The 26,183-nt window shown below is 36.3% G+C and overlaps 1 protein-coding gene across 8 annotated transcripts in view; it reads right to left on the bottom strand.

The window, feature by feature from the left end:
• Positions 1-616: 616 nt before the first annotated feature.
• The window catches only part of RUNX1T1 (RUNX1 partner transcriptional co-repressor 1), a 195,269-nt gene continuing 169,702 nt past the window's right edge, over positions 617-26,183 (bottom strand). For 7 of the 8 annotated variants that reach the window (XM_066266085.1, XM_066266080.1, XM_066266083.1 and 4 more), the window contains 3 exons: positions 24,934-25,002; positions 18,865-19,055; positions 617-4,766 (listed from right to left, as the gene is read on the bottom strand). In XM_066266085.1, the coding sequence (XP_066122182.1) occupies positions 4,491-4,766; positions 18,865-19,055; positions 24,934-25,002 (536 nt within the window). In that variant the 3' untranslated portion in view covers positions 617-4,490. Of the gene's footprint in view, positions 4,767-7,316; positions 7,399-18,864; positions 19,056-24,933; positions 25,003-26,183 lie in introns of all 8 variants that reach the window. The other variant, XM_066266087.1, reaches the window with a different exon arrangement.

Raw genomic sequence — 26,183 nt, 5'->3', positions numbered from 1 at the left:
CATCCACCATCAGGCCCTCTCTCTAGACACAGGTTTTTGCATATGCTTTGTCCTCCTGTTCTTTGCAATGACAATTTTGGCTCAGGAAGAGGAATTTCTGCTACAACGCAATGCAATCAATCCATTACTGAAAAAAAAAAATCCTGTCATGAAAATTGCACATAAAAATGAATCGATTCATTAGAAGGCAGAAGAGTATTGGGGCTTTAAACTCTAACCAACTTTATAACTACAGCATGAACAAAATATGTGCCAGAGGGGACAATTTGCTCTCCAGCAAAGTTGGAGATTGTCATCGTGGATGTTTAGTAATGTACAAAAACAAGAGAGAAAATGCTGGTAATTTTTAACTAGAGAAGCATGGTGGACAAGACAGATGGAAAGAAACTCTGCACCAGGGGTCTGCCATTCAGGTGTGCCTGGGGAACTGGGCAAGCGAAGAGTCAGAGCCTTAGAAGATTGGACGGATCTCTCTGTAAAGGTGTAGGCACTCATTTATAATTGTATCCAAACACAGCCTGAAGGGCCTCTGCTGCCCTGCCTATGCAGCAGTTAAACTAAGCAAACCAAACTCTCCTTTCCACTGGAAGACTGTAATTCTCCTCATACTCTTCCAGCTCCTCTTGCTTGGGAAACATACCCCTGAACTAACTTGACTTGAGCATTATTCTAACACCATCCCCTATTCACCAATCATGAATGAGACAATTCCTTAGTAGCAGAATAAACTCTATTGATGTGCTTCAGCATCTCTGAGGCTGGACTCCCATGCCAGGGCCACTGGGTGGACAACCATGGCACACACAAGATAAGGGAGGCAGAGAATACAGATTTTTTTAAAACCTTTTATTACACAGTAAAGAATACAACAATACCTGAATCATACTTTAAAGATTCACAGGTTGACAGACCATACATTACAGTCCAACTAAGGAAAAAAGGATAAACAAGAAACCACAGTTCAGACATAGTAGACTTAAAAGCTCAAGAGTATGCTGACAAAAGCATGATGCCTAGACCCCACCCCCCAGTGTTAGTCTACCATTAACTTGTGGTACATGTCTGAATTAAGTATTGCACAACAACTTTAATTTTTCACAATAATGTCGCAGAACCCAAAATAACATTTTAAAAAATTACTTCAAATCTGCATTTCAACAGTTTCCAATTTTTTTTTCTGTCCCTTGAGGAATTCAAACAACATGGAGTCACTTCCTTTCCCTAAGTATTCCAGACATAGGCATGCTTTGCATAAGTAAACCAGCCTTGAAATTTTTAAATCCCCAAGACATGCACCTACACACATAAAAAAAACCAAAAACAACAACTTAGAAAAAAAAATTAAAAGACAGGTGACCCTGTCACAAACAGTCTCATGACAGAGGAAAAGAGAAAGTCAGAGACAAAGAGATAGAGGACGCCCTATTCCTATCAGCGACCACCATTCAATTCTATCCAATGAAGATAACCTTTTAAAAATGTGTTATATCTACAAATTATACTCTCACATAGCCCGTAAATAAGTGACAAGCAGAAAAGGAAAGTAACAAAAGTTTTCTTTTCTTTCTCTTCTTTAGGTTTATGAGGTCTGCATTGTTACCAAGAAGTGATATGGTTTGCAGCTGTATGAGCTTAACTTTTGGTATCCTGGTTCTTTTGTGCCCATTTGGTTTGACTAGACCAGTTTTTGTTAGCTACTGGTGCAATATACATGCTGTCAGAGGTAGAGTGAAACTTTTTGCCACTGAGGAGAATGTAGCAAAACAGGAGGAGAGGAAAAGGAGGAGGAAGAGGGAAACAAGGAAAAGGAATCAGAGATAGAGCTCAGAGTTAGGGATTTTTTTTTTCTGTATTTGTCTTCACTCAGGGTGCCCTGAATTAAAAGTAATGAGACGTACTGCACTAATCCTTATTTTACACACTAGTGTTAAGAATAACAGTGCTGTTTCACATACATCACAGCTTCTAGAGATAAAGACCTGTGGGTATGACATACCTCATTTTTGGGATTATTTAACCCTTTGTAGCCTAGAACATATAATAGCTCTGTAAGAAAAGACTGTCCAGTGTCACAAGCAGACTAGAAAGCAGAGTGAGGTCAAAGGATTCTGGGAGCACCATGATAAAATATAACCCATTCAGAGCCTGGTTATGTGCTTTCATTTCACTTTAAGCAGGTGTACTGACAGATGGACTTCCAACAAGAGATAGATGAATTTATTTGCTCATCAGATATTTATAAACTAAAAAAAAAAGGCATTTAAAAATCTTAACAGCACCCAAACAAAATTAAAACCAACTTGAGTATGAAAATACAAGGGAAATGCTAAAAACGTTAGGTTTAAGAGACTTAAAACAAACAGATTTAGGATTGCCTCTATGTAGATACTTAAGAGCCATTTAAAATGGTATCCAAGGACTATATTAAAAAAATAAATAAAAGCTGATGGATTATTTTAGATTTTAAAATAAATTCCTGGTGTGTGAATATTATGTGGAGAAGTCTCTTCCCAGACTCGAAAACTTTGGTTGTCTCACAGCCTGCAGCACCGCTGACTTTCACTAAAGCACACAACCACATCCTGGGCTACTGTTTTCAAAACTAACAAGTAGTTCTGGTCTGGACCCTGGACAAAGAAGGGTTAATGAATTCAACTATACCTTGCTGAACATGTTTAACCTGCTGATTATTTGGAAAGTATTACTGGTGCTTTTCAAAATTCGAATTTTGGTCCATCAGATCAGTCTTTGGCTGACTTCCCTTTTTGTGAGAATGTTGTGTAACCTGGCATTCAGCAGTGTTAAAGCTGTCCGTCTACACCTCAGCGTTTGGAGCTCTAATGATTTATCTTTTTTTTTTGTTTTTTTTTGTGTTTTTTTTTTGTTAAATTACAAATACTTAAACAACCTTACGGTGATATGCATGCACTGTCATTTTTAAGTAGAATATCTCGTTACTTTTTTTTTTAAGTTCCAAAAAAAAGAAAAAAAATCCACTACTACTCTATGCTACAGCTAAACTTGGTGAAATGGCTCTAGCATATTCAAAAAGAGTTTGCTTAAAAAAAAGCATGCCTAGGGAGTCATTGTGACAGTGCAAAATACATTTATGTACATTCCCTCTTACAAAAACACCAATATGTTAGCATTCCATGAACATGCTGGTTTTCGGGGAAAAAAAAGTCCTATAAGAGAGTGAAATAGCAGCTCCGAAAGATAGCCTTTTTCTTTTCTTTTCTTGAGGACAACCAAAAAAGTCTTTCCCCCTTTTTCCCCCCCGAACTACTAGAGAAATATCACTAATACATACAGATATAAAAGCAGCATAGAAAGATACAGGTTTCTCACCAACTAGGAATAAAGAGACTAAATGTGGGCATATGGTTAAACTACAATGTATCTTCACATTTGTCCAACACATTTACAAGAAAAACACCATTGGAAACCTCACAGGACAGAGTGTTTCAACACGAAGAGAACTACTAGTTTTTAATTAAAAATTCAAATAGGGTGGGGTTGAAAATTTGAAAAGGGGCTGGAGCTGGAGCCACCACTTTTTAAAAAGTATTTTTCAATATAAAACAAATGAGCTGGAATAGACCCAATGTTTTACTCCGTGGAATCTTGCAAAAGTGAACAAACGTTGAAGGGTTATTTAGGGCAGCTGGCTGATGTCAAAGCTGCCAGAATGCTAATTAATTGCAGACTGAGTCTCTTAACTCTGTGTGTGTGTGAGCGTGTGTGTGCGTGTGTGTGCGTGTGTGTGTGTATGTGTGTGTGTGTGTAAAGGAGTCTTTTGTATTATGGCATTTTTTTTTCTTGCTGCTGTATTCATATATCCACTGCAAATCATCTTTCATTTCTCATTCTGTTGACCTGGATATTATTTCTTTTCAGAAACAGAAAAAAAAATAAACATCTGTTTCTCCTTCCAATATGCTGCATATATGTGTGTTTTGTAGTGGGTCCTCAAAGTTCAGTTAGCAACCCATGGACGCCATTCATCTTCTTGTTAAAATGTAGCCAATGCTCATGCCCTTGAGAATTTTTTTTTCATTATTATATATCAAGAACATTGTGACTTTTAATATTAGCATTTTGCTTTCAACAGCAATTAGTAATCTCTTGGTTTGCTGTTTGGTAAAGCATAGGTTAATGAGGTCATCTAGTTTAAAATCCCAGCTACTGGAAAATAACAGGGAGGAGGTCAAATTTATCATTTCATGTTATATTCTCTGCTCTCTTATCAGTTCTCTAAGAAAAAGATATCTCTGTTATCCACAATAAGTCATTACGACCCGTTACTGGCCCTCTGTTTTACTACCGCCTCAAGATGCGGTTAGGTTCTCTCTTGCTGAAGTACTGAAATAGGAAAGTTCATCTACAAACAAAACAAAACAAAACAAAAAAACAACTTTAAACATCTGAGGATGAAGAACTGGTTTTACGTTGGTTGTGTTGTCTTTTCTCTGACAGTTCTGAGTTCACATCTAGCGAGGGGTTGTCTCTATGGTGGAAGGGGTCCCCGGGGTGGTCGACCTTGGGGTGGCTGCTGGTGGAGTGTCCATGGGGCTCCCGGCCCCGCTGTTGGGCGTGACAGAGGAGCTGACCGCGGGCGTGTCCCCTTGCTGCTGGGCCTGCAGGGTCTGTCCGCAGATGTGGTGGTGCTTCTCCCAGTCTTTGTGCTGGCAGAATGAGCCACAGTATCGGGCTGTGTTACACCCGCTGCAGGTTTCGCTTGCTTTACGGCCACAGTTCCAGCAGCTCTAAAGGAGGAGGCAGAACAAAGCAAAACCCTACGTTAACATGTTGTCCAGGCCGCAGTCTGAGGAAACATCCTGGGCAGCACTGCCCTCTTATTTTCAACAACTGTGTGGTAAAAATGAAAACTCCAGGTGTGCATGTGTGGGTATACACACTAAACACACAGAAATGCAGGTTTTGATGTGATGACTACCCAAACATTTCTGCCAACAACCATTATAACATCTAACAAACTGGCTGAAGCTCCTTTGCGTTTTAACTACAAAATGCCTTCTTTTTAGGTTTGGCTCTCTTGACATCTAAATTCTTTGTTCACCTACACTAACACGTGCTATACCTACATATTTCTCTCCATTCTAATAACAATATCATTATGATCAGACACAAATGTATCATTCTGGGAAGAAATGTCTTTCTTCTAGATATAACAGTAATTACAAAGGAACTGTAAGAGCCCTATATAATATTAAAAGACATAGAAAATGGAGGATTCTGTTCCCTGTTCCATCACAGACTAGATAGAATAAAACAAGACACTTTAATCTCTCCATGCATTTTGTTTTTCTCATCACAGATGGTTATTCAGAGTATCTTATCTGAAAAACAAACTCCAAACGGTTCTCTTGATTTCAACTCCTGGAGGGCAGGGTCCTTGGTTTGGTCTCTCATATACTCTAAGCACTCAGAACAGTGCTTGATATAGAGCAGATGCTCCACAAATATTTAGGAAATAAATAATTCTGAAATAAATAATTCTGACTACACTTTTTTTGACTTGGAAAAGCTAAAAATACTAAAACCGAAAAAATAATAAGGACTTCCATTTACACACAATGCATTCTGGTTGATGGAGTTCCTTTCTAGCTTATTTGCACCTCTGTAATGCTGGGTAGTCAAAAAAGTTGAGAAAATTAAAAACTTAGACCCTAGCAAGCCCACTGCCAATGTTCAGTGCTTTCAAGAGATGAAAAAAGTCCAAATGTAGTTGACTTTGAGATTTAAACTTTGAAATAAGAAGCATGAATCAGAGCATAACATACTAGAGACAGAAGAGCATCTGTAAGGGATAGACCCTAGAAAAGAAAGGTGCGGGGAGGAGACAGACGGTGACTACCTCAGGGACCTGAGGCGAAGGTGAAACTTCAGGAAGCCAACTTTAAATGTTTGTACAGTAGTTCCTTTGAAAAGACCAACCCTATTGTGAAATGCTATACCAAGTGATCACAGCTTTGTGCCATTGAACTTTTATTATTTAATCTTCATTGGTTTTGATTATTTTCTTGCAAAAGAAAACTTCTGACTGGTAACTCCAACTGACAGTACGTGTGTGATGATTGTGTCCCAATTAAAATGCATTTTTAAATTTTATTTTTTTATTTTTCTGAAGTGAGAAATGAGGAGGCAGAGAGACTCCTGCATACGCCTGATTGGGATCCACCTGGCAAGCCCACTAGGGAGCGATGCTCTGCCCATTTGGGGTGTCACACCGTTGCAACCAGAGCCATTCTAGTGCCTGAGGTGGAGGCCATGGAGCCATCCTCAGTGCCCGGGGCCAACTTTGCTCCAATGGAGCCTTGGCTGTGGGAGGAGAAGAGAGAGATAGAGAGAAAGGAGAGGGGGAAAGGTGGAGAAGCAGATGGGCGCCTTACCCGTGTGCCCTGGTTGGGAATCAAACCCAGGACTTCCACATGCTGGGCCGATGCTCTACCACTGAGCCAACCAGCCAGGGCCAAAATGCATTTTTTAAAGTGCTAATATATATGGATATTAAAAATCTCTCCACTGTGTTTCTCACATTTGTTTTACTTTAAGCATGCTGGTATGTGTGGCTTAAGGTGGGCTCATGTGCCCACTTTGAATATTTTAGTGGAATGTCAGCCTCTTACACTGGTATGTATGCCTTTACCATTGTGTAATATATGCAGAAAAATTTTTAGCAGTCATCTTAACTTTGCTAAGAAATTAAGGGGCTCCTAGAGTTTCAAATGCTGGAAGCCTATAAACTCAAGAACTCTAATTTAAAACTTCTAAAAAGAGCTCATCTCTACCTTATAATTTCTTTACCATTCAGAAATTATGGCCCAATGAAAGGGAAAATAAAACCTAGATAAACCTTAAGATCTTCAATGCTGGTCAATGGGAGGTGTTTTAAGTGAACACAGCTGAGGAACTCTATAATGTCAAAAATAAAAATAAAATTAAAGTTAATAATCAGTACTACAACAAACTTTTTTCTAGTTTAATTTAACCAGGAAAAATAAGTCAAAAGAAATGTATTTCTGATCAGAGGTTTCATTGTCATAGCATGAAGCCCTTCCTTCTCAAAATTATTTCAATCACATTACTTGTACAAATGACCCTACAAACAGTGGTGGGATTCAAGTAATTTAACAACCGGTTCTTTGCCCTAATGACTGTTTTAAGTACAAAAAAACTGATATACTGAAAGGTAGTTTATTATTTCATGCATTTAATACTTAAATAATAACAATAAAAGAGGTACACAAAACTAGATTGAGTTTTAAGATATTAATAAAAATATTAAATAATACCTGACAAAAAGCAATAAAACTGTTATTTAAGATATTTCCACATTGCTTCTTGATTGACGTCCTCACTTGCAATTTTTTCCACCTATGGACGGAATGAACATTACTACAGGCACTTAGAATATGCTATTGTGCAGATGAACATTAAAAAAAGAGTAAGGAATGTAAATTTGTGATTTCCATATTGGGCAGCTGCCCAGGTGCCCACCTTAAAGAGAACCCTGATTACCGGTGCCATTTTAAAATGGCACCGGTGCTGGTTTGTCGAACTCAACAAAAAATTAGGTATCGGTTCTGCCAAACCGGCTGAATCCCACCACTGCCTACAAAGACTTAAACAAATGGGGGCCGGGCCTCTTCTTCCGAGTAGTGAGGTATGACAAGGCACTCAAGAGTGAAGTTTTTTCCTTGAGATTTAGCCACTTTTAGAATAATTCCTGCTCGATCCTGGAACAAACTCAGCAAATAAATGAAATTACTAAATGACATCAGAAAATCCCAATTAGAGAACAAAGACTCAGATTCAAAACAATATTTTACGGAAATTAAATATCTAATCTAAGTCAAGTGGCTTCTTTAAAAAATACCCTAATGTGAGGGTATTTTTTCTGGCAGAGGCACATTTTGGCAGACACAACAGTGGTAACTGCCCAGTACTCAATGCTGCTGTCAGATTGAAATCAGATGTAGTCAACCTTCTCAATTTAGCTGATTAAACACATAGACTAAACCAGGTAATTACAGATGTATGTATTGGGGGTGGTGGTGGAAAGAGGAGACAGAATGGGGACTTCTTTAATTTTTAAAGTGTTTTCAAAGATGGGAACAATTTTACAAATAAAAAAAGTGGAATTATGCCAAATATAGAAACAGATGTTTTGGATCGTGACGCTGGGAATTGAGCCTTCTTGACTAGCATGGCCAAATTCTGACCCAGGATTCAAGGGCTCTGGCTAATTTTACCTCTAGTCTCATGCCCAAGACATTGATCAAATTCATTTACCACCTATGGCTGGGTCAAAAACAACCTTCAGCTCTAGGAAGGTAAAACAAAGAGCAAGTCAAATGACCTGGTGGGAAAAAGAAAAAACAAAAAAACAAACAGCACATATTTTTATTCCTTTTGACTTGCACTGCAATGAATATTAGCATAAGTATTGAACTAACAAAAAACTCAGAAGTGCATATTTCTTTTCAAAACTCATTAGAAAACAGACAAAGCAATATATTTCTCTTGGAAAGCTCTACTGAATTTCCTGTTGGCTAATCCATACCTGTAAGACTAATGATTGACCAGTGGCACTCAACCCCTCAACAGACACACATCTGAAAACAGTGAAATGTGTAGAATCTTGTGAGTAATCTTAGTAATTTTATGTTTTTAACCTTTCTGCTGCTCACAAACGTGGAAACTAAAAATTGTGTATAATATATACCCCATGGTATAGAGTCCCTGGTCTGCAAACTGCGACTCGTGAGCCACATGTGGTTCTTTGGCCCCTTGAGTGTGGCTCTTCCACAAAATACCACGTGAGGGCGCTACCTCGATAAGGAATGTACCTACCTATATAGTTTAAGCTTAAAAAATTGCTCTCAAAAGAAACTTCAATCATTGTACTGTTGATATTTGGCTCAGTTGTCTAATGAGTTTGCCGACCACTGGTATAGACAGTATAACCATAAAGGGCAAAGATAAGAGTGGTCAATGATTTAACCTAATTTTATATTTTTTAAAATTTGTGCTTTTAATATTCAGGCTAGTTATTTCCTGATATTTGCTCTATTTATTTGTTTGTTACTTATTTAATTATTTTTTCAAATAACTGAGCTTCCTTTTCAGTCCCCAAATAAATGATGCTGGTGATGGAATTACCACAATAGTATAGAAGGCTCAAGAATTTCATAGCAAATTTCCTTCCAAAATGTCATGGCACTTTATAGTCTCCCCCTTATTGATAAAATAGTTCCTTTTCAGCATAAAGAATATTTTATTCCTTACCTGAAAAATGGGAATTAGTTCACTGACCAAAGTTAGACTATGATTCATATTAAAGATATGAGGTGAAACACGAAGCTCCCCTTTGCTAAATGTACTAATACTACAGGTAGAGATAGGAAGGATGGACTTAAACGTTTGAATACCAAGGCCCCATATCAAAGATTATTAATACTTTGTTTCACATCAGCAATTCTCCTTATCCCTAAGAGTAAAATTATTTCTCTCATCTTGTTATTTTACATATAGAGAGAATGGTCTTTCAGTCCTGTTGGCAAAATAACATCCTTTCTGATTTTTCTCATTGAAAATTCCTTTTCCAAGAAGCAAAAAACACTCTGTCCTGAATTACTTTAAGTTTCTCCAATTATCCAGAAAAAAAAAAAACCCTCTCACATGGAAAGGATCCTCAATGAATTCAGTAGAATGTTTATGTTAAAATTCCCCAGGTTAAAAGCCCTCTAAAGGTAACACAACTTAAATTCACACTAAGCATTACATCTTACATTTCATTTGACAATTTAAAACTATTTTCAAATAACTTTTGCATCTTAGGAAATGAAGTCTCAAGTAATAAATAACTTTTGAGTAAATGACACCTAAAATCACACAGATATGAAATTATATAGCCAAGGTTTGATACACCTAGGTCTTTGGACTGCAAACCAAATATTTTTGAAAATGTCACACTTTGTCAATTTCAGCTCTCTCTTAGAGCCTGTTTTGGTAGGAATAAGGTTAGAAGGGTGCTTAACTCCTGCAAGTGGACAAATGTTGGACCAGGAATTTGGAACACCAGAGACAAGGTGTGTAATAAAAATGGCTTCCAATGTTGAGTGACTTCAGAGTCAGCCTGTCTTGGATTTCACTTCCAACTACATCACTTAGTGAATTTAGAACTATAGGCAAGTTACTTAACCTCTTAGAGCGAAAGTACCTGTAAAGAAATAACTGCAAAGTAATTCAGGATTATGTCAGTGCTAAGCACAGTGCCTGATGTTCAGTAGGTCTTGAATAAATGGCAGGAACTAACACATCGCCTCCTTTTGGTACTGGTTGAAATAAAACAAGACTATATAGAATCCTTAAACAGTACAATATTTAGAATTAGAAAGCTCATGGCCCCTGTGCCTACCTCCACAGTCATTGACAGCTATGTAGAGAGACCATTAGCTCATTTCTTCTTACACTTCATTAGTGACCAATTACTTTTTCTCCATCTTTACTGTCCTCAGACTTCCTATAGATTCATCACTAATGACAATTTCCCCATCTCTTCTTTTTCAACTCCCCTTATTGAAATTCCCTTTAATTTTGGTTTCCAAGAGATTAAAATTATGATTCTAATAATGTAAATTCTTCCTCTTCTGTTTGTTCATTTTCCCCTGAATATTTGGCAAGAAGAAAAGCTGTCATAAAGGAAAGAAAATACTCTTCTCTTCCTTGTCAGATTTCATTGTTTCAACTATTTGGTGTAAGAAGATGAATCTTTTTCTTTTCTTTATTTTTCGTAAGAGGTAAGGAAAGAGAGAATAAGAGAGACAGAATGATAGGAAGGGAGAGAGACGAGAAAAATCAACTTATAGTTGCAACACCTTAGTTGTTCATTGATAGCTTTCCCATATGTGCCTTGATCAGGGGCCTCTACCCAAATCAATGCCTTCCTTGCTCAAGCTAGTGACCCTGGGCTTCAAGACAGTGACCATGGTGTCATGCCTATGATCCCACATTCAAGCCAGTGACCCCACACTCAAGCTGGTGAGCTTGCACTCAAGCTGGATGAGACCGTGCTCAAGATGGTGACCTCAGGGTTTCAAACCTGGGTCTTCAATATCCCAGGCCATGCTCTATCCACTGCACTACCACCTAGTCAAGCAGAAAATTATTCTTAAACCCATTCTCCAGCTCACATTTCCTTCTTAAGCTGTGGTCTCTTACTTTGAATTGCCTATTCTGTAGCTCTACCAGGTATTCCTCTGTCATCTAAATCAGTATTGCCTAAACTCGATTCTTGAGTGTGGTGTATTTCAGTCACTGCCAACATTCAGGCCAAAGACTTTGTCATCTTATTGGAAACTTCCCTTTTTTTAGTTCTTGCAGCCATTCAATGTCAGACCCCACCGACCTTGCTTTTATGGTTTCCCTTTCTTCCTTTCCAATCTCATGGTTACTGTCCAAATTCCTTCCCTGTCCTTCCTGTTAGGATAACTTCAAAATTGGTTTTTGCATCTCTCTCACATATATACACTGTTCATTTGTAAGGTGACTTGCTTATAAAACATTACTCATCTTATCTGTACCTCTCAATCACCTTGCAAAGTGGATCACATAAACATTTTCTCAGTTTTACAAATGAGAAAACTGAAGCTCCGAGAGGTGAACCATTTAAGATCATTCCACTTATAGTGTTCCTTCTACTGTACCATGAATATCTATAGACTCAAACAAATGGCTTTTTAAATTCATGAAACAAAATAAGAAAAACACAGAATCACAGCTCATGCTTGGGGAGCTCCAAGTTCTGGGGGTCAATTGGTAAGATTAGATCATGAGGGTTTTAAGAAGAACAGTATAGCCCTGTATAGTAACTGCATGATAACTATATTCTACAGAGTCCACATTGGTGGTTTGGGCCATACTGTACAAGTTCCACTGGGAATGGTTCCACTAATTCTTGAAGGAGTATTAAAAATGAACTTCTCAGACTGACCTGCTCATTCCATCAGGATTTTGCTGGTTCTAGAAATATCAAGTTTAAAGATACAATCAGTGTTTCTGCTTAAGTGCCACAAAACTGCCCAACTTTGATACACATATACAGTTCTATATCTATGTAGGAATAATTAATAAAGGCTCATTTAATCTGGGGGAAATATCACTTTGGTGGCTTAAAACTCAAAACTAACTAACTATAGGAACAGTACTATTATTTATTATCTGTTTTATACTCACTTCCAATCACTTGCTTTGATCCTCTAAGCTAAAACAAGTTATGGATCTCAAAGAAGAGCTGTTGCAGGTTCTTTAAAAATAGGCCCAGTATGACAATGTTATTTTGGGGAAAATATACATATAAGTATAAAAACAGGAAATAAATATGGAAAATGAAAAATATTTGAGATGATTAGATTTAGGAAATTCTCTTCATCTTGTTTTTTTTTTCCTCTTTTTTCTTCCTTTCCTTATTTCTTTTGATTTATGCTAGTGCTGGCATTAAATTTTTGGTGAGATATGTAATATACCATAAAAAGAGAAATTAAAGAAAATATCCAGCATCATTCTGTTATGATAATTATAATTAGTCTATGAACCCAAATAAAGTTAGATAACTAGGTAGTAATAATCTGGAGGACATCTGGTGAGGAAATAGATACAACACTACACCATCAGGGGAAAAAGTTTCCTGTGGCTACTGAGAAGTTGGAACGAGAGGAAAACAGCCTGGACTGAGGTCCACCTCACACTTACTGCTGCAAGACCCTGAGCAAAGGCCTACCTTCCCAAGACTCAGCTTTTCTCAAATGCAAAATGAAGACAACAACACTGTTTACCTGAACTCATAGGAAAAGTAAATGAGCGATAGTACAGAAAGCACTTTCTACCACATCTGGTACATAGTTAAACATTCATTGTATGTCTTCTTGTTTTATCTCAGGCAACATAAACTTTATGTCACCCTCAATAACTATGCTGAGCATGGTTCCTATGTGCCTAGGACAGCCTGGTTTATAGGACTACTCTGACCTGGAAAGAACCCCCTTTAACTTTGAAAGCGTTGCTGTTTAAATGATAAATTATATGGTCCCCTACAAACAATACCCATGTGTTATTTTCCTGACTCCATACTTTCTTCCTGGTGTTTTGTCTAATTTACTTATTTCCAACTTTTCTTGCTTCTTTCTGGAACTTTACAATTCTTTCCAGCTTACCTTTCAGAACCATTGTTCTTACTAAGCAGAATGGGCAATATTAGGTCCATTATACATGTGTGAAAATGGAGGGAGAAAGAGAAGGACTAAATTAGAAAATTACAGAGAGAAGTCCTTAGCATAAACAGCTCAAAAGAAACACATGAACAGCCAGCCATTCCAGGCATAGAAATCTGGGCTTATGACTCCAAAGTCCAGGTTATTTTTTAAGGTCCTGGTGAAGGGCAGAGAGAAAATTTGTGCATTAGCTACACACACATGCAGTTTTATAGATTCAGATTATAAATATCATATATGATCTAGGTAAGTGATGAGTATATGTCTACAGTAACAGGTGGTTTCAAATAAGAAAGGGAAAGAGAAAAAAAAGAATGTTTTAATCAGAAAACTTTCCTATACTTTACAATGAAGGACTGTGGAAAATATGCATCACCACCCTCTAAACATGTTAAATTGTCTATGTTAAAAAAAAATCCTAAACCACATCTGTGAGGTAAGTAAAAAAATCTCATTCCTTATGAAAAAAGGGAAGATAACAGTAGTAAAATGAATCAGTGAAGGACCCCCAATATGGTGACTGAGCGGGAGCCAGAGTTCAGGTCTTCTGAGTCCTCCTTCTGGATTCTTTCTGCTATACCCATTTGTCTTTGAGCTTTGCTAATAAAAGATGATCATTTCATCGGCTTAGTATGGCCTTTAAGTAGTATGACCATATAATTTATTATTCAAACCAGTACACCTGAGAGTGAAAGGAGGCACTTTTAATAATTACATTGGGATAACAGAAGTAACCTGGGAATGTCTCACTTAAACTGAGATGTACGGTTACCTTATACCCTAACTTTATAGTATATATTATAGTGTGCTATCCTCCTGACTTTCACATTAGACAGCATGAACTGTTTAAGTTTTTGTACTCTATTTGCCCTTTCTAATCCACAGAGGAGATATGTCTAGTTGGATTAAATAATTGATTTGAACTCTTTTAAATGTTTTAACTTGTGTTGTTCATGTACAGAAACTGAAGAAAGCCTACTCCTTCACTATATATACACACATTGGACAGACAGAAACCACTAAATTTCTGAAGGTTACTCAAAGATCACCTGATGGGTGTATTCCAAACCCTGCATGTCCACTGAAGAATCACAGCTCCCTCGCCTTCCCTGACAATTAACTGATCATCAAATCCTGCCCATTCTATCTGATGGGTACCAGCCAGAACAGCCCCAATGCCATGCCAACCATCTTGATCCAACCAGATTCTTCCTTATCTGTCTCTGAAACAGATTGGTTCCTCCTTCTCATTTCCTTTAATCTCTCTCCATACTGCAGCCTGAGTGATCTTCCAAAATGCTAATCAGCTACATAGTATTTTTGCTTTCAGAACTAAACAAAACTTTCCTTCCCATCTCCTCTGCACAGAGGCACTGACATGCCCACTGCCAAGGAAGCAATAAAGATGCAACCAGGGATGAAGTATAGGGCAGCTGCTGACCTGTTCCTGATTATTGTTATGTATCAGCTGAAACAAACTTTTCCCCAAAAGCTTTCACACTAAACTCTATTAACTAATACTTTAGCAATTTGACTCCTCTAGAAAATTGCAGTCAACACGAAGGCTGGGACCATTGTACCTTTAGTGCTTAGCACTGACCTGACAAAGAAAAGCTCAAGAATTTGTTGTTGAACCTAATTAGTGGTGGTACAGTGGATAGAGCACTGATATGGGACTCCTGGGGCCCCAGGTTTGAAACCCTGAGGTTGCCAGCTTGAGCACAGGTTCACCAGGTTAAGCATGGGGTTACCGGTTTGAGCTTGGGATCATCGACGTGATCCCATGGTTCCTGACTTGAAGCCTAAAGGTCACAGGCTTGAGCTCAAGGTTGCTGGCTTGAGCAAAGGGTCACTGGCTTGGATGCAATACCCCCACACTCCGGTCAAGGCACATATAAGAAGCAATCAGTGAAAAACTAAAGTGTTGCAACTACAAGTTGATACTTCTTATCTCTTTCCCATCCTGCCTCTTTCTTTCTCTCTCAAAAAAAATTTGTTATTAAAAGAATAAATTAATAAATGGATGTCAGTAATTTACAGTTATATGCATCAAGTACTTTAACTGCTCTGGGCAGGTCACAAACATGATTTTTTTTTTTTTTAAAGAACATCGATTAATTTCTGGATAGAGTTTTAAAATCAATGGATCCTACATTTAATGGAGATATTTATTTTCAAGCCATTACTATGATGGTCAGACCTTTTATTTTTTTCTAAGAAAACAGAACAATTCATAAAATTTCTAAAGTACAATGCTCTGTGTGTCTTAATTGGGGCTGGATAAAATGCCATAAAACCTTTTGAATATAAAATCCATAGAAGAGAATTTTGAGAAGTACCTGCTCATCTTCTCTGGAGCTCAGCTAGGCCATGCAGTTCTGACTAGATTCCCTATCCCTGGCCAACCATGGTGAGGGCTGGAAGAGGTTCCTCTAGCCTAACCCAAGACTGGCTCTATCTGGAAGGAACCCAGGGAGCTTTCTAGACTGGAGGTGATTTATAAGCATCAATCACTGCTGGGGTGGATTTTATTAGATTAGGTATACATTCCTTAGTGTAAGGAAAGAACAGAGTAAAGAAAAATAATATGTGAGATTCAAAGTTGTGTCCTCACTTTTAAAAGTTAAAAAAAAATCACATGCAGAAAAATATATATTTACTAAAAAAAGTCCAGTTAACAACTGAACAAAAGGTACCATTGAACTAAATCTACCACTAAGCATGTATATTGTTATAAGACATTGTTTTATTCCTTAGGAGAATGAACAACATTAATTTAGGGCTAATAGATTAATGCTTTTTACTTCTGTCTAGTTCTTGGTAAAAGCAGTTTCATGGTGTGCGAGCATGCGTACGAACTTGTGTGAAAGTCGGGAGGAGACTCAGTTACATTCAAATGAAATATCTCTTCTAAATTTTGCTCTCTTCTCTCAGGAAAGCATCCACATTACTTTTGATTAAAAGAGGCTTAATCTCTGGAGAGATCAGTTCTTCCCCTCAAGTCTTAGAAAGTGGTCTTGCAGTTAAAAAAGAAGAAAAAGAGGCCTGACCAGGCTGTGGTGCAGTGGATAGAGCATCAGCCTGGGATGCTGAGCACTTTGAAACTCAAGGTTGCTGGCTTGAGTGCGATCTCACCAGGTTGAGCACAGGATTGCTGGCTTGAGTATGGGATCATAGACATGACCCCATGGTAGCTGGCTTGAGCCCAAAGGTCACTGGCTTGAAGAGCAAGGTCACTGGCTTGAGTCAATGGTTGCTGGCACAAGCAAGGGGTCACTTGCTCTGCTGTAGCCCCCCAGTCAAGGCACATGCAAGAAAGCAATCAATGAACAACTAAGGTGCCACAAGTATGAGTTGATGCTTCTCATCTCTCTCTTTTCCTGTCATCTCTCTCTTGCTCACATGCTAAAAGAGAGAAAGAGAGAGAGAAGAAGAAGAAAAGGAAGAAACAGGACCTGAGTTGCCTTTCTTTTCTGAATCCCCAAATTACCATAGTAAGCCTTATGAAAAAATTCTTTTTTCATTGGTGTGGAACAACGTGAGATTGACAGCATACTGTGAGTTCCAGTTTAGATTCTGCCACTTCTTCGCTGTGTAATTCTAGCTGGTGAGTTTCCTCATAGCTAAAATTACCATATCTCAAATTTCTTGCCACTGTATTAAGACAGTTTCACTCATATTCACATTATGTGAAATATCAAAATTTATAGATGCCTAGTGGCTTTCTCAAAAATCACAGAATTGTGGGGAATTAAATTTGGCAAATTGTGCTTTAAAATCTTTGAGAAAATGTTACTGAAAAAAGTGTCACACAAACGTAGTGCCATATTAAAGATCAGTTTTCCAAGAGATTGAAAAGAAAGAGAAACAATTACTATAGTAAATCACTCATGCCTAGGGTTTTTCATCCTATGCACTACTTACCATAGCTACTGTTAATATGCCATATTTTTATAATGCTGAATATTATGGTCAAGATCACGTTTTTTTCTGAATAGGTTTTATAAATAAAGATCAAAGGTTTATAGATACTGAAGGAATTAGAGCATGTTACAAGATGAATACAAAGACTTAATTCTCAATTTCTTTTTAGATATTTTATATTCAAAATTTAATGACCTGATGTGGGGGAGGGATAGGGGGAAGGGTGTAAAAAGGGACAAATATAAGGTGACAGAAAATGATTTGACTTTAGGTGATGGGCATACAATATAATCAACAGTTCAAATGATATAGAAATGTTTACCTGAAACCTATGTGCTCTTATTGATCAATGTCACTCAATTAAATTAAATTTTCTAAATAAAAAAAAATTTAATGATCTATAAAATATTCAACATAAATAACACTCATGTGAAAGTAATAATATTTTAGTAATGGCAACAACTGTGACTCACAGTATTACTAACTTCAATAGAGCAGGGAAAATTCTCTCCAAAAGATGCCAATGATTTTTCTTTTAAGTGCAAACAAGGTCTTAAATATCTTGGCCACAAGATGTCAATAAAATTGAATTTATGTCTAGTTTAATTCAACAATGGGAAAGTCAGCAATTAAAGTACAGATAAACTTCCTTTTGTCCTTCATTTTCTGAGAAACTTTCAAATGCTGAAAATCAATTCCTTTTGTCCTCTTGATATTCATCTGCTATACATTAAGTAGAAATTCTGGGCATAGAGTGATTCCCACAGGGTCTTTCATCTATAGAGAAGCCTGGTACAAATTAAATTCTTAGTCTCCCTCACAAATTATAGATATGTATTATAGTAGACCATTGATTTATCAGTTCATGGTTTTGCTAGTTCAGCTAATTGTAGTTCTTTATGTAATGTTACTTTGGGTTTGGGGATTGTGGTCCTATATTAATGCAGAGCAGTACCATGTGCTTTGATTTAAAGACTATTTCAGAAACCATTCTGTTAGATATTGTGTATTAGTTACGTCCCAGATTTTTGAGCCATTGATGCTATGTGTATGTGTATTTTAATATACTAGAACAATACAAAATAATATTGCCTCCAGCAGTGATGTTATATAATGAAATGATCATCACAATTGTCATTACAAATAATGTGGAAAACATACTGTGCAGGAAATCTCTTAGAAATGTTTAATTGATGCAAACATTGTTTCAGCATTGGATTTTAGGAGCAATATTAAGAAAATTACTCTGATCCCAACCATGTAATGTTTTTGTAGAGTACAACTTACACAGGGTATCTCTATTAAACCCCTTCTATTAGAAGAAAATCACATATGCTAACATAGATAGCTTAGTTTTGAGTCTCTACATGGTGCTAAAAAGTTATAAGAATTTCATTTTAATGTTAGCCCTCAAATAAATTAAAACTTTTTCTTGACAGGGTTGTTCTTTTAGGTCTTTAATAAAGACACAAATACATCAATTCCACAAATGCCAGGGCTCCTTAAATTATTCTAACTTCTCTGCAAAGACTTATTTGTCTAAATCCAATATCTGCTTTAACTTGTGATCTCCTGGAACAAAAACGGCACCCTAATCAGTGGAAATCATCTTCTTTCCTTCGAAGCTCGCAACAAAGGGCCTCACCTCACTGGAATCTTCCTGCTGATTGATGACAGCAAGCGCGTCCTCCGCCGCCTGCCGCTTGGCCTCAGCAACTGTGCGCTCCATCTTGGCCCGCTCTGTTGTGATCATATCATGTGCTTTCCGCTCCGCTTCGGACACAGCCTTTTGCAGCTCAGTCATCGCCTGCCGCTTCACCTCATTAACGGCCTCCTCTGCATGCCAGGCAGACCAAACCGGACAAAAGAAAATTTCTTCGTTAGCACACAGCCTTGGATACTGATCACTGTTAAACAGAATTCTATAGAACAGGCATAACTGTCACCCCATTTATTAGGCAGTTCTTGTGGCTATCTAAAAAAAACCCCCAGCAGATTTCTGAAATTCATTTAGAAAAACAAAGGGTAAAACTTTAACTTGTACTTCTGGGAATGTTTTTAAATTACTTTTATCATTACTACACCTTTCGTACCAAAACTAGTAACTCAAGAAAATATTGTGAGATGGACGACATTATGTATTTAAAGGACAAAACCAGCCACAAGAAACCTATCTGGATAATTCACACACATATAGAAGGTGGTATGCCACAATGCTATAGATCAGTGATTTTCAATGGTGTGCAGCAGGAATTTTTAAAACATGCAATATCTGACTATATAGTCAGGGGCACAGACCTCTTTTAAAGTTTCAAATAAAAAAAGGACAACAGCCAACAGAACAATAGGTGTCTGGCATAAATAAATAAAAATTATACCTTTTTTTTGTCATTGACAGGAAATATATTTTTTGGTGTGCCACAGAACTTTAGTAATTATTTTATGTATGTCATCAGATGAAAAAGGTTGAAAATCACTGCTATAGGTTAATATGAACATAGACAATACATGGGTAAAGCTTTCAGAAATAAAGAGGAAGAAAATATATTTTACACATAACCACGTATAAGAGCAAACAATTATTTTTGTGGTAAAAATAAATCACAATAGTGAAAAGACAATTCATATAGCAATTAAGTTAATGTAGGCCTTTTAAAGAAAATCGATGATGAAACAGATGATTCAGCTTTTCTTTTTCTTAAATCATTTCTTGAGTAATATGGATATGTGCTTTTATGGACTAAATGATAGATTTTTAAAAATCATTTTCTCATTTCCAAATATTCTGTTGTCTATCTACTTAATCAAATATGTGCACAGTCTTACATAACCAACTGTTGCACTGCACAAATATAACTGAATCATACATCAGGCCAAAACAATCAGGCCTGAATACAAACCTGCAAGATGTCAAGTTAGCTTTTTATTTTGGAATGTGGAAAGTGTGCAAAGATTTGACTAATTTACAACACAAGACAGAGAACTAAAACAAGTAATTTCCATTTTAAAAATTAACTGTTCTAATTAACAAGGGAAAATATCCTCCCCTTGAATTAGTTTATCTAATTTTCATCTTTACTCAAAGTAAAATGACAATGATTAATTGAAAATTTAATAAGCAGTAATCATTAACTTGGCAAACCCAACATCAATTAACACTCTATTAAAACTAATTATGACATGTTTCAAGTGCTTGCACTTAATTGTTTCACCCACTTAAAAAGTACCTTAATTAAATGTTCTGTTTAATTAAAAACATAGATTCCTAATGAAAAGGTTTTACTGTAAATTAAAAATATAAGGCATAAAAATACTCATATGGTTTCTTAAATTTTTATGGCTTATTCCATACATTTATAATCCATGATTTGTGGCTCACCAAAAGTCCTCCACTGGTAATTAACTGTCATGACTTTTGTGGCCTCTATCATTTTAGCAGCATTATTCCTTGAATTCATTCATTTGTAATTACTATCTGATAGGTTTTATAAACAAAAACATAAGGGAAAGTGTCAGACTGGAAATATTAATTAAAATATCTAAGCCTTTACTGTTGCTTTAAGATAATCATTTATTTATATTTTTAAATTGAATTTATTGGGGGTGACACTGGTTTTCAAAACTATACAGGTTTCAAGTAAACCCTGAATAGAACCAGAGTATTACACAGAGATTGCAGCATGGTCTTCATGAATAGTCAAGAGATACCTTTATTTAAATACCTTTATTACCCTATCATAAAGAGCCTGGGGCACTGGGGAAGTACTGCCCTTCTAACATACAGTCAGGGTCTAATTTAGTTTGAATATTCAAAGTGAATTAAAATTCTATCTAAGTGGTAATACAGGACAATAATTTTTGCTTACTGTCAAAGCTGTAGCTTGACTAATTGCATATGCAAATAAGGCAATTTACATTTAAATTATGCATCCCTATTCTAATCCCACAGGCATATACAGCTCAGCAGAGAATTGGTAGGACATTCACAAGGTGCTTGAATATTTATTACCAACTACAAATATTCACTGATCAGTTGAAAAAGAAATATACTAAAGAAAACATTCAGTTGCAATTTAAAAACCATCTTCACTCTAAACTTTTTTCCAATTTTATAAAAACCTTTTGTAACTTTAGAATGCATTTTGTTACCTTTGCTATACATACATAAAAAAACTTTGAGCTTTACCCTAAGATTTGTGTATTTGACTCTATGCAAGTTATGCCACAATAAAAAATATAAAAACACTACTTTGAGGGGAAAAAAGATGAGGCCTTCAACATTTGTTAAGATTCCAAATACTTCAAAATGTGTAATCGTGATGTAACAATGTTCCTGTGCTCATTTTTGGTAACTATATTACTGTTGTATAAGAGAATGTTCTTGTTTTTAGGAAATACACCCTAAAATATTTGGGGTAAAAGGAAATCACACCTGCAACTTTCAAATGTTTGGGGATAAATATAATGTGAAAGAGAAAAAGAAAGGGAGGGAAGGAGAAAGGAAATGAGAGAGAAAATATATTAAACAAATACCGTAACAGGAAAAACTAGGTGAAAGGTAAAAGGGAATTTTTAAATAATTTTTAAGAACTTGATGCAAGTTTGAAATAATTTCAAAATAAAATGGTGGAAAATATGTGCTTTAAGCACAGGATATGCTTTTTGTAATTATAATTTTCTATGAAAAGGGATGCATTGGTTATATACTACATTGAAGTTGTGGGCGCTACCCTTGATATTATTCAGATGCTTTCAACTTTATTTATTTATCATTTGCCACAGACATAATGTATATTTTTCATTGCAAAGACACACTTTATAGTTTCCTTTTTCAAAAAAAAATGCTCACAGCAAATTTTAGATTCTTGAAAAAGCTTTCAAATTATAACAAGTTGAGTACAGATGTCACATTCTGCCCTTGGTGTTTTCATTATGTTGGATACTTTGACACTGCTAACACTAGTAATGTTTTTTAAGAAGTTTATAAAGATAAATATTATAAGAAGTTACTGGAGATTTCAACATGAAACTGCCATCCATAATTTGGGAATTTAATACACTTCTTATAATTTAGTATATATCCAAAGAAAACTATTCTCAAACTGTTCTTATGCAGGTTAGGGATATCACTGTGAGAATAATACAAATTCAATCAACACCACAACCAAGTCAGAGTTTAGATTGAAGAGCTACTACATGTAATACATAGGCATATTTAAAAAATATTCCAAACATTTGATAACGTTTTAACTCTTCTTAGAGAATTCACCAACACAATACAAACAAGTATTTATCTTCCTACTTTTGAAGTCTTCAAAACAAAGTATACCCAGATTTGGTTACAGAAACCCACAAAATAGTAAGAGAAAATATGAGTGGACTTAGTAGGTTAATACTTTTCTACCAAAAAACCCCCCAAAAAACAACTGATTAAGTGGAAAATACACAGAGCAGTTTTTTTCTTTTTGTAATAACTGCTTTATTGTTACTATATAATTAAAAAACTATGAAATGCACTCATTTAAAGTTTATAATTCAATGGTTTTAGTGTGTTCAGCACTGTTACTGTCACCACAATTTTCAGTTATATATATATATAACTGAAACATATATATAACATATATATCATATATATATATGGCAGTATTTATTCTGCTTCCGATTGCTTACTACTTATGCAAGTTGACTTTCCAAATAAGGTGGTTTTTATAATAAAAAAAATATCGGCTCTCAATAGCAGTCAAACAAATGATTGAGTAGATAATATATATATTTCACAGAAGGAATTTGGATTACATAAGACTTTACTGTCCATTTTTCTTTATGAACTATCAAGGATTTAATTTGTATCCATATACAATAAGGGAAATGAAGATATTCTCTCCCTCAACAGAAAAGTCATCTTTCTGTCATATAGAATAAAAATTTTTTGTACCGATTATTGGAATAAATTGCACTGAAGCTTAATAATGGGGGAGAAAAATGATCAGAAAAAAGATATAGCAATTCCTTTTTTAAGTAGGTGGCACCCAGCGCATTCTAACAGCTTAGGAATTTTCTTTTATTATTATTATTATTATTATTATTATCAAGTGATAGGAGGAGAGTCAGAGACAGACTCCCTTATGCATCCAACCGGGATCCACCCGAGAAGTTCACTAAAGGCAATACTCTGTCCATCTGAGGTGTTGCTCCGTTGCTCAGCAAATAAGCTATTTTAGTGCCTGAGGCGAGGCCATGTAGTCATCGTCAGTGCCCAGGGCCAACTTTGCTTGAAGCATTCGAGCCATGGCTGTAGCAGGGGAAGAGACAGACTGGGGGTAGGAGTGGAGAAGCAGTCACTTCTTCTGTGTGCCTTGACCAGGAATCAAACCCAGGACTTCCACACGCAGGGCACTACAGCTGAGCCAACTGACCAGGGCCAGGAATTTTTCATGGCTATTATTTACTTAGAAAATTTTAGAGGTGATGCTGCAAATCTGGTAAGACTATGTACCTGAGTAAAATATATATTTAACCTTTAACCTTTAAATTGAATGGGTCAATCTGATTTGCATATTAGACAAGAAAGAGAGCTTTCTACTTCTCAATCTAAGTTACTAAGCCTACAATACTATCAGATTTTAAAACTCCTTATTGCTCCTACAAAAACAAGTATTCTTAGAAAATCAATAAAAACACTTAGACAAGAGCCAAGTGACCACAGAGTCACAAAGTCACACACACACCTGAATAAAATCAAAACCCAAAGAGAAAACTTTTCCTAAAAAGTAAATAAATTAAAAAAGTAAAAAGTCCCTGTCCCTTGACTATTGCTCCTTGATTAGGGTTCCTTGCCCTATACCCATTTGACTGTTCGCAGAAATAGTATTTTTCAATCTCTCAACTCAGAAAAACTCTTTTAACAGTTGGAGTTTTAGCAGCTTCAAGCTACACTATGTATTTGTCATGTCATCTTTACCTTTTGAAACAGGTTCATGATTTATTTCATGACTTGGTTTTTATCAGGTTTTAGCTCAACTACTATAGTGTGGATGTTTCACCAAGATTCTGCCAGATCTGAACTTCTTTAAGCCCAATAAGTCAATGCATCATCAGGAACTTTAAATCTACTTCAAAATGTAAAGCATTATCTCTTAATGAATATTAGTGAACATGGAAAAGAAAAATAGAAGTTTACCAGTTTTGTCATGTATCTTAAAAAATATTTAGCTCTGATCATTGAATATTATTAATTAGCTTGGAAGATAAATTTAAAAAATTTTTTGTAACCATAAAACTTCTAAGTGTCTCAACAAATTAAGATAGTTTTGAAGTGGTTTTTAAAATTTAAGGATTTAAATTTTAAAATTCTTTGTTTTAGACTTTGTTTGGCAAAGTCTAAAAGTATGCCAAACACCATATTTTTCATGAAGGAAAACTGCATGCAGTGAAACCATTACAGTCCCTGAAAAATAGGGATTTATAATGGAAATACTATCAGCCTCTCCATTACAGCAGCACTAGCAGATGATACTAAAATAAAACCTATTTCACATTCTTATCTGGCTTGGTTTATGACTATTAATCAAGATTTTTACATTTTGTTTTGTTGGGGGGGTATTTTATCTAGTAGTTGTTAGCAGTCAAATCCTTGTCATTCTTCACATCTCTTCATTTAACAACTGCATCCAGCTGACAGAACACTAAACTTGTGTTTTTAAACAATTCTTACCAGCTTTCTTCCAGATCTCCTCTGGCACATATCCAGAAGCAGGTCTGTGAAGGAATTCCCGATGTGCATCTATAAAGAGGATAAAAAGCAGTGGAGAGAGGAGGAAAGCACATAAGCACTGTTATATCATTATACAGAGTAGAAGTAAGCTATGCCCATTCTTCTAACTTCTCTACAAAAACAAAATTTTAGTCTGACCAGGCAGTGGCACAGTGGATAGAGTGTTGGCCTGGGATGCTGAGGACTCAGGTTCAAAACTCTGAGGTCACCTGCTTGAGCACATTCTCACCAGGTTGAGCATGGGGTTGCCAGCTTGAGCACGGGATCATAGACACAATCTCATGATGCTGGCTTAAGCCCAAAGGTCACTAGCTTGAAGCCCAAGGTTGCTGGCTTGAACAAGGTGTCAATGGCTCAGTTGGAGCCTCCCAGTCAAGGCACTTATGAGAAAGCAATCAATGAACAACTAAGGTGCCACATCTATAAGCTGATGCTTCTCATTTCTCTCTCTTCCTGTCTTTCTCACTCTTGCACAAAACAAAACAAAACAAAATAAAAAACAAATAAACCAGCTTGGTGGTGCAGTGGATAGAGCATCAAATTGGGAAATGGAGGACCCAGGTTCGGATCGCCAAGGCCACTGGCTTGAGTGCCAGCTCATTTGACTTGAGCATGGGCTCACCAGCTTGAGTGCAGGGTAGCTGGTAGAGCATGGGATCATAGACATTACCCCATGGTCACTGGCTTGAGCCCAAAGGTCAGTGGCTTGAAGCCCAAGATCTCTGGCTTAGCCCAAGGTCACTTGCTTGAGCAAGGAGTCAGTTGCTCTGCTGTAGCCCCCCCCCATCCCGTCAATGCGCATATGAGAAAAAGCATTCAATGAACTAATGTGCCGGAACAAAGAATTGATGCTTCTCATCTCTCTACCTTCCTGTCTCTCTGTCCCTATCTGGCCTCTCTCTTTCTCATAAAAAAATAATAATTAAATATAAATAAATAAAATTAAAATAATAAAAAAACAGTTCTAAAAGGCTAAGAATTTACTTCTAGAAAATAAACAAAAATAGCAAGACCAGTCATCAAAGCTCAAGGAAAACAGGTAATTAATCTAAATGCTTTGTATACTAATAAAGGAAGCAATTTTAATGATTTCATATAATATGTTTGAGAACACTGTTCCCATAATGGGTGACTATGGGAATTTCTATGAGTATCTTCTATTTAAAGAAAATAAGTTGTATTTGTACCTT

This window comes from Saccopteryx bilineata, chromosome 3 (assembly GCF_036850765.1).
Source record: "Saccopteryx bilineata isolate mSacBil1 chromosome 3, mSacBil1_pri_phased_curated, whole genome shotgun sequence".
NCBI classification, from domain to species: domain Eukaryota; kingdom Metazoa; phylum Chordata; class Mammalia; order Chiroptera; family Emballonuridae; genus Saccopteryx; species Saccopteryx bilineata.
The sequence above is the reverse complement of the archived record's forward strand: the minus strand, read 5'-3'. Positions and strand labels throughout refer to the sequence as shown.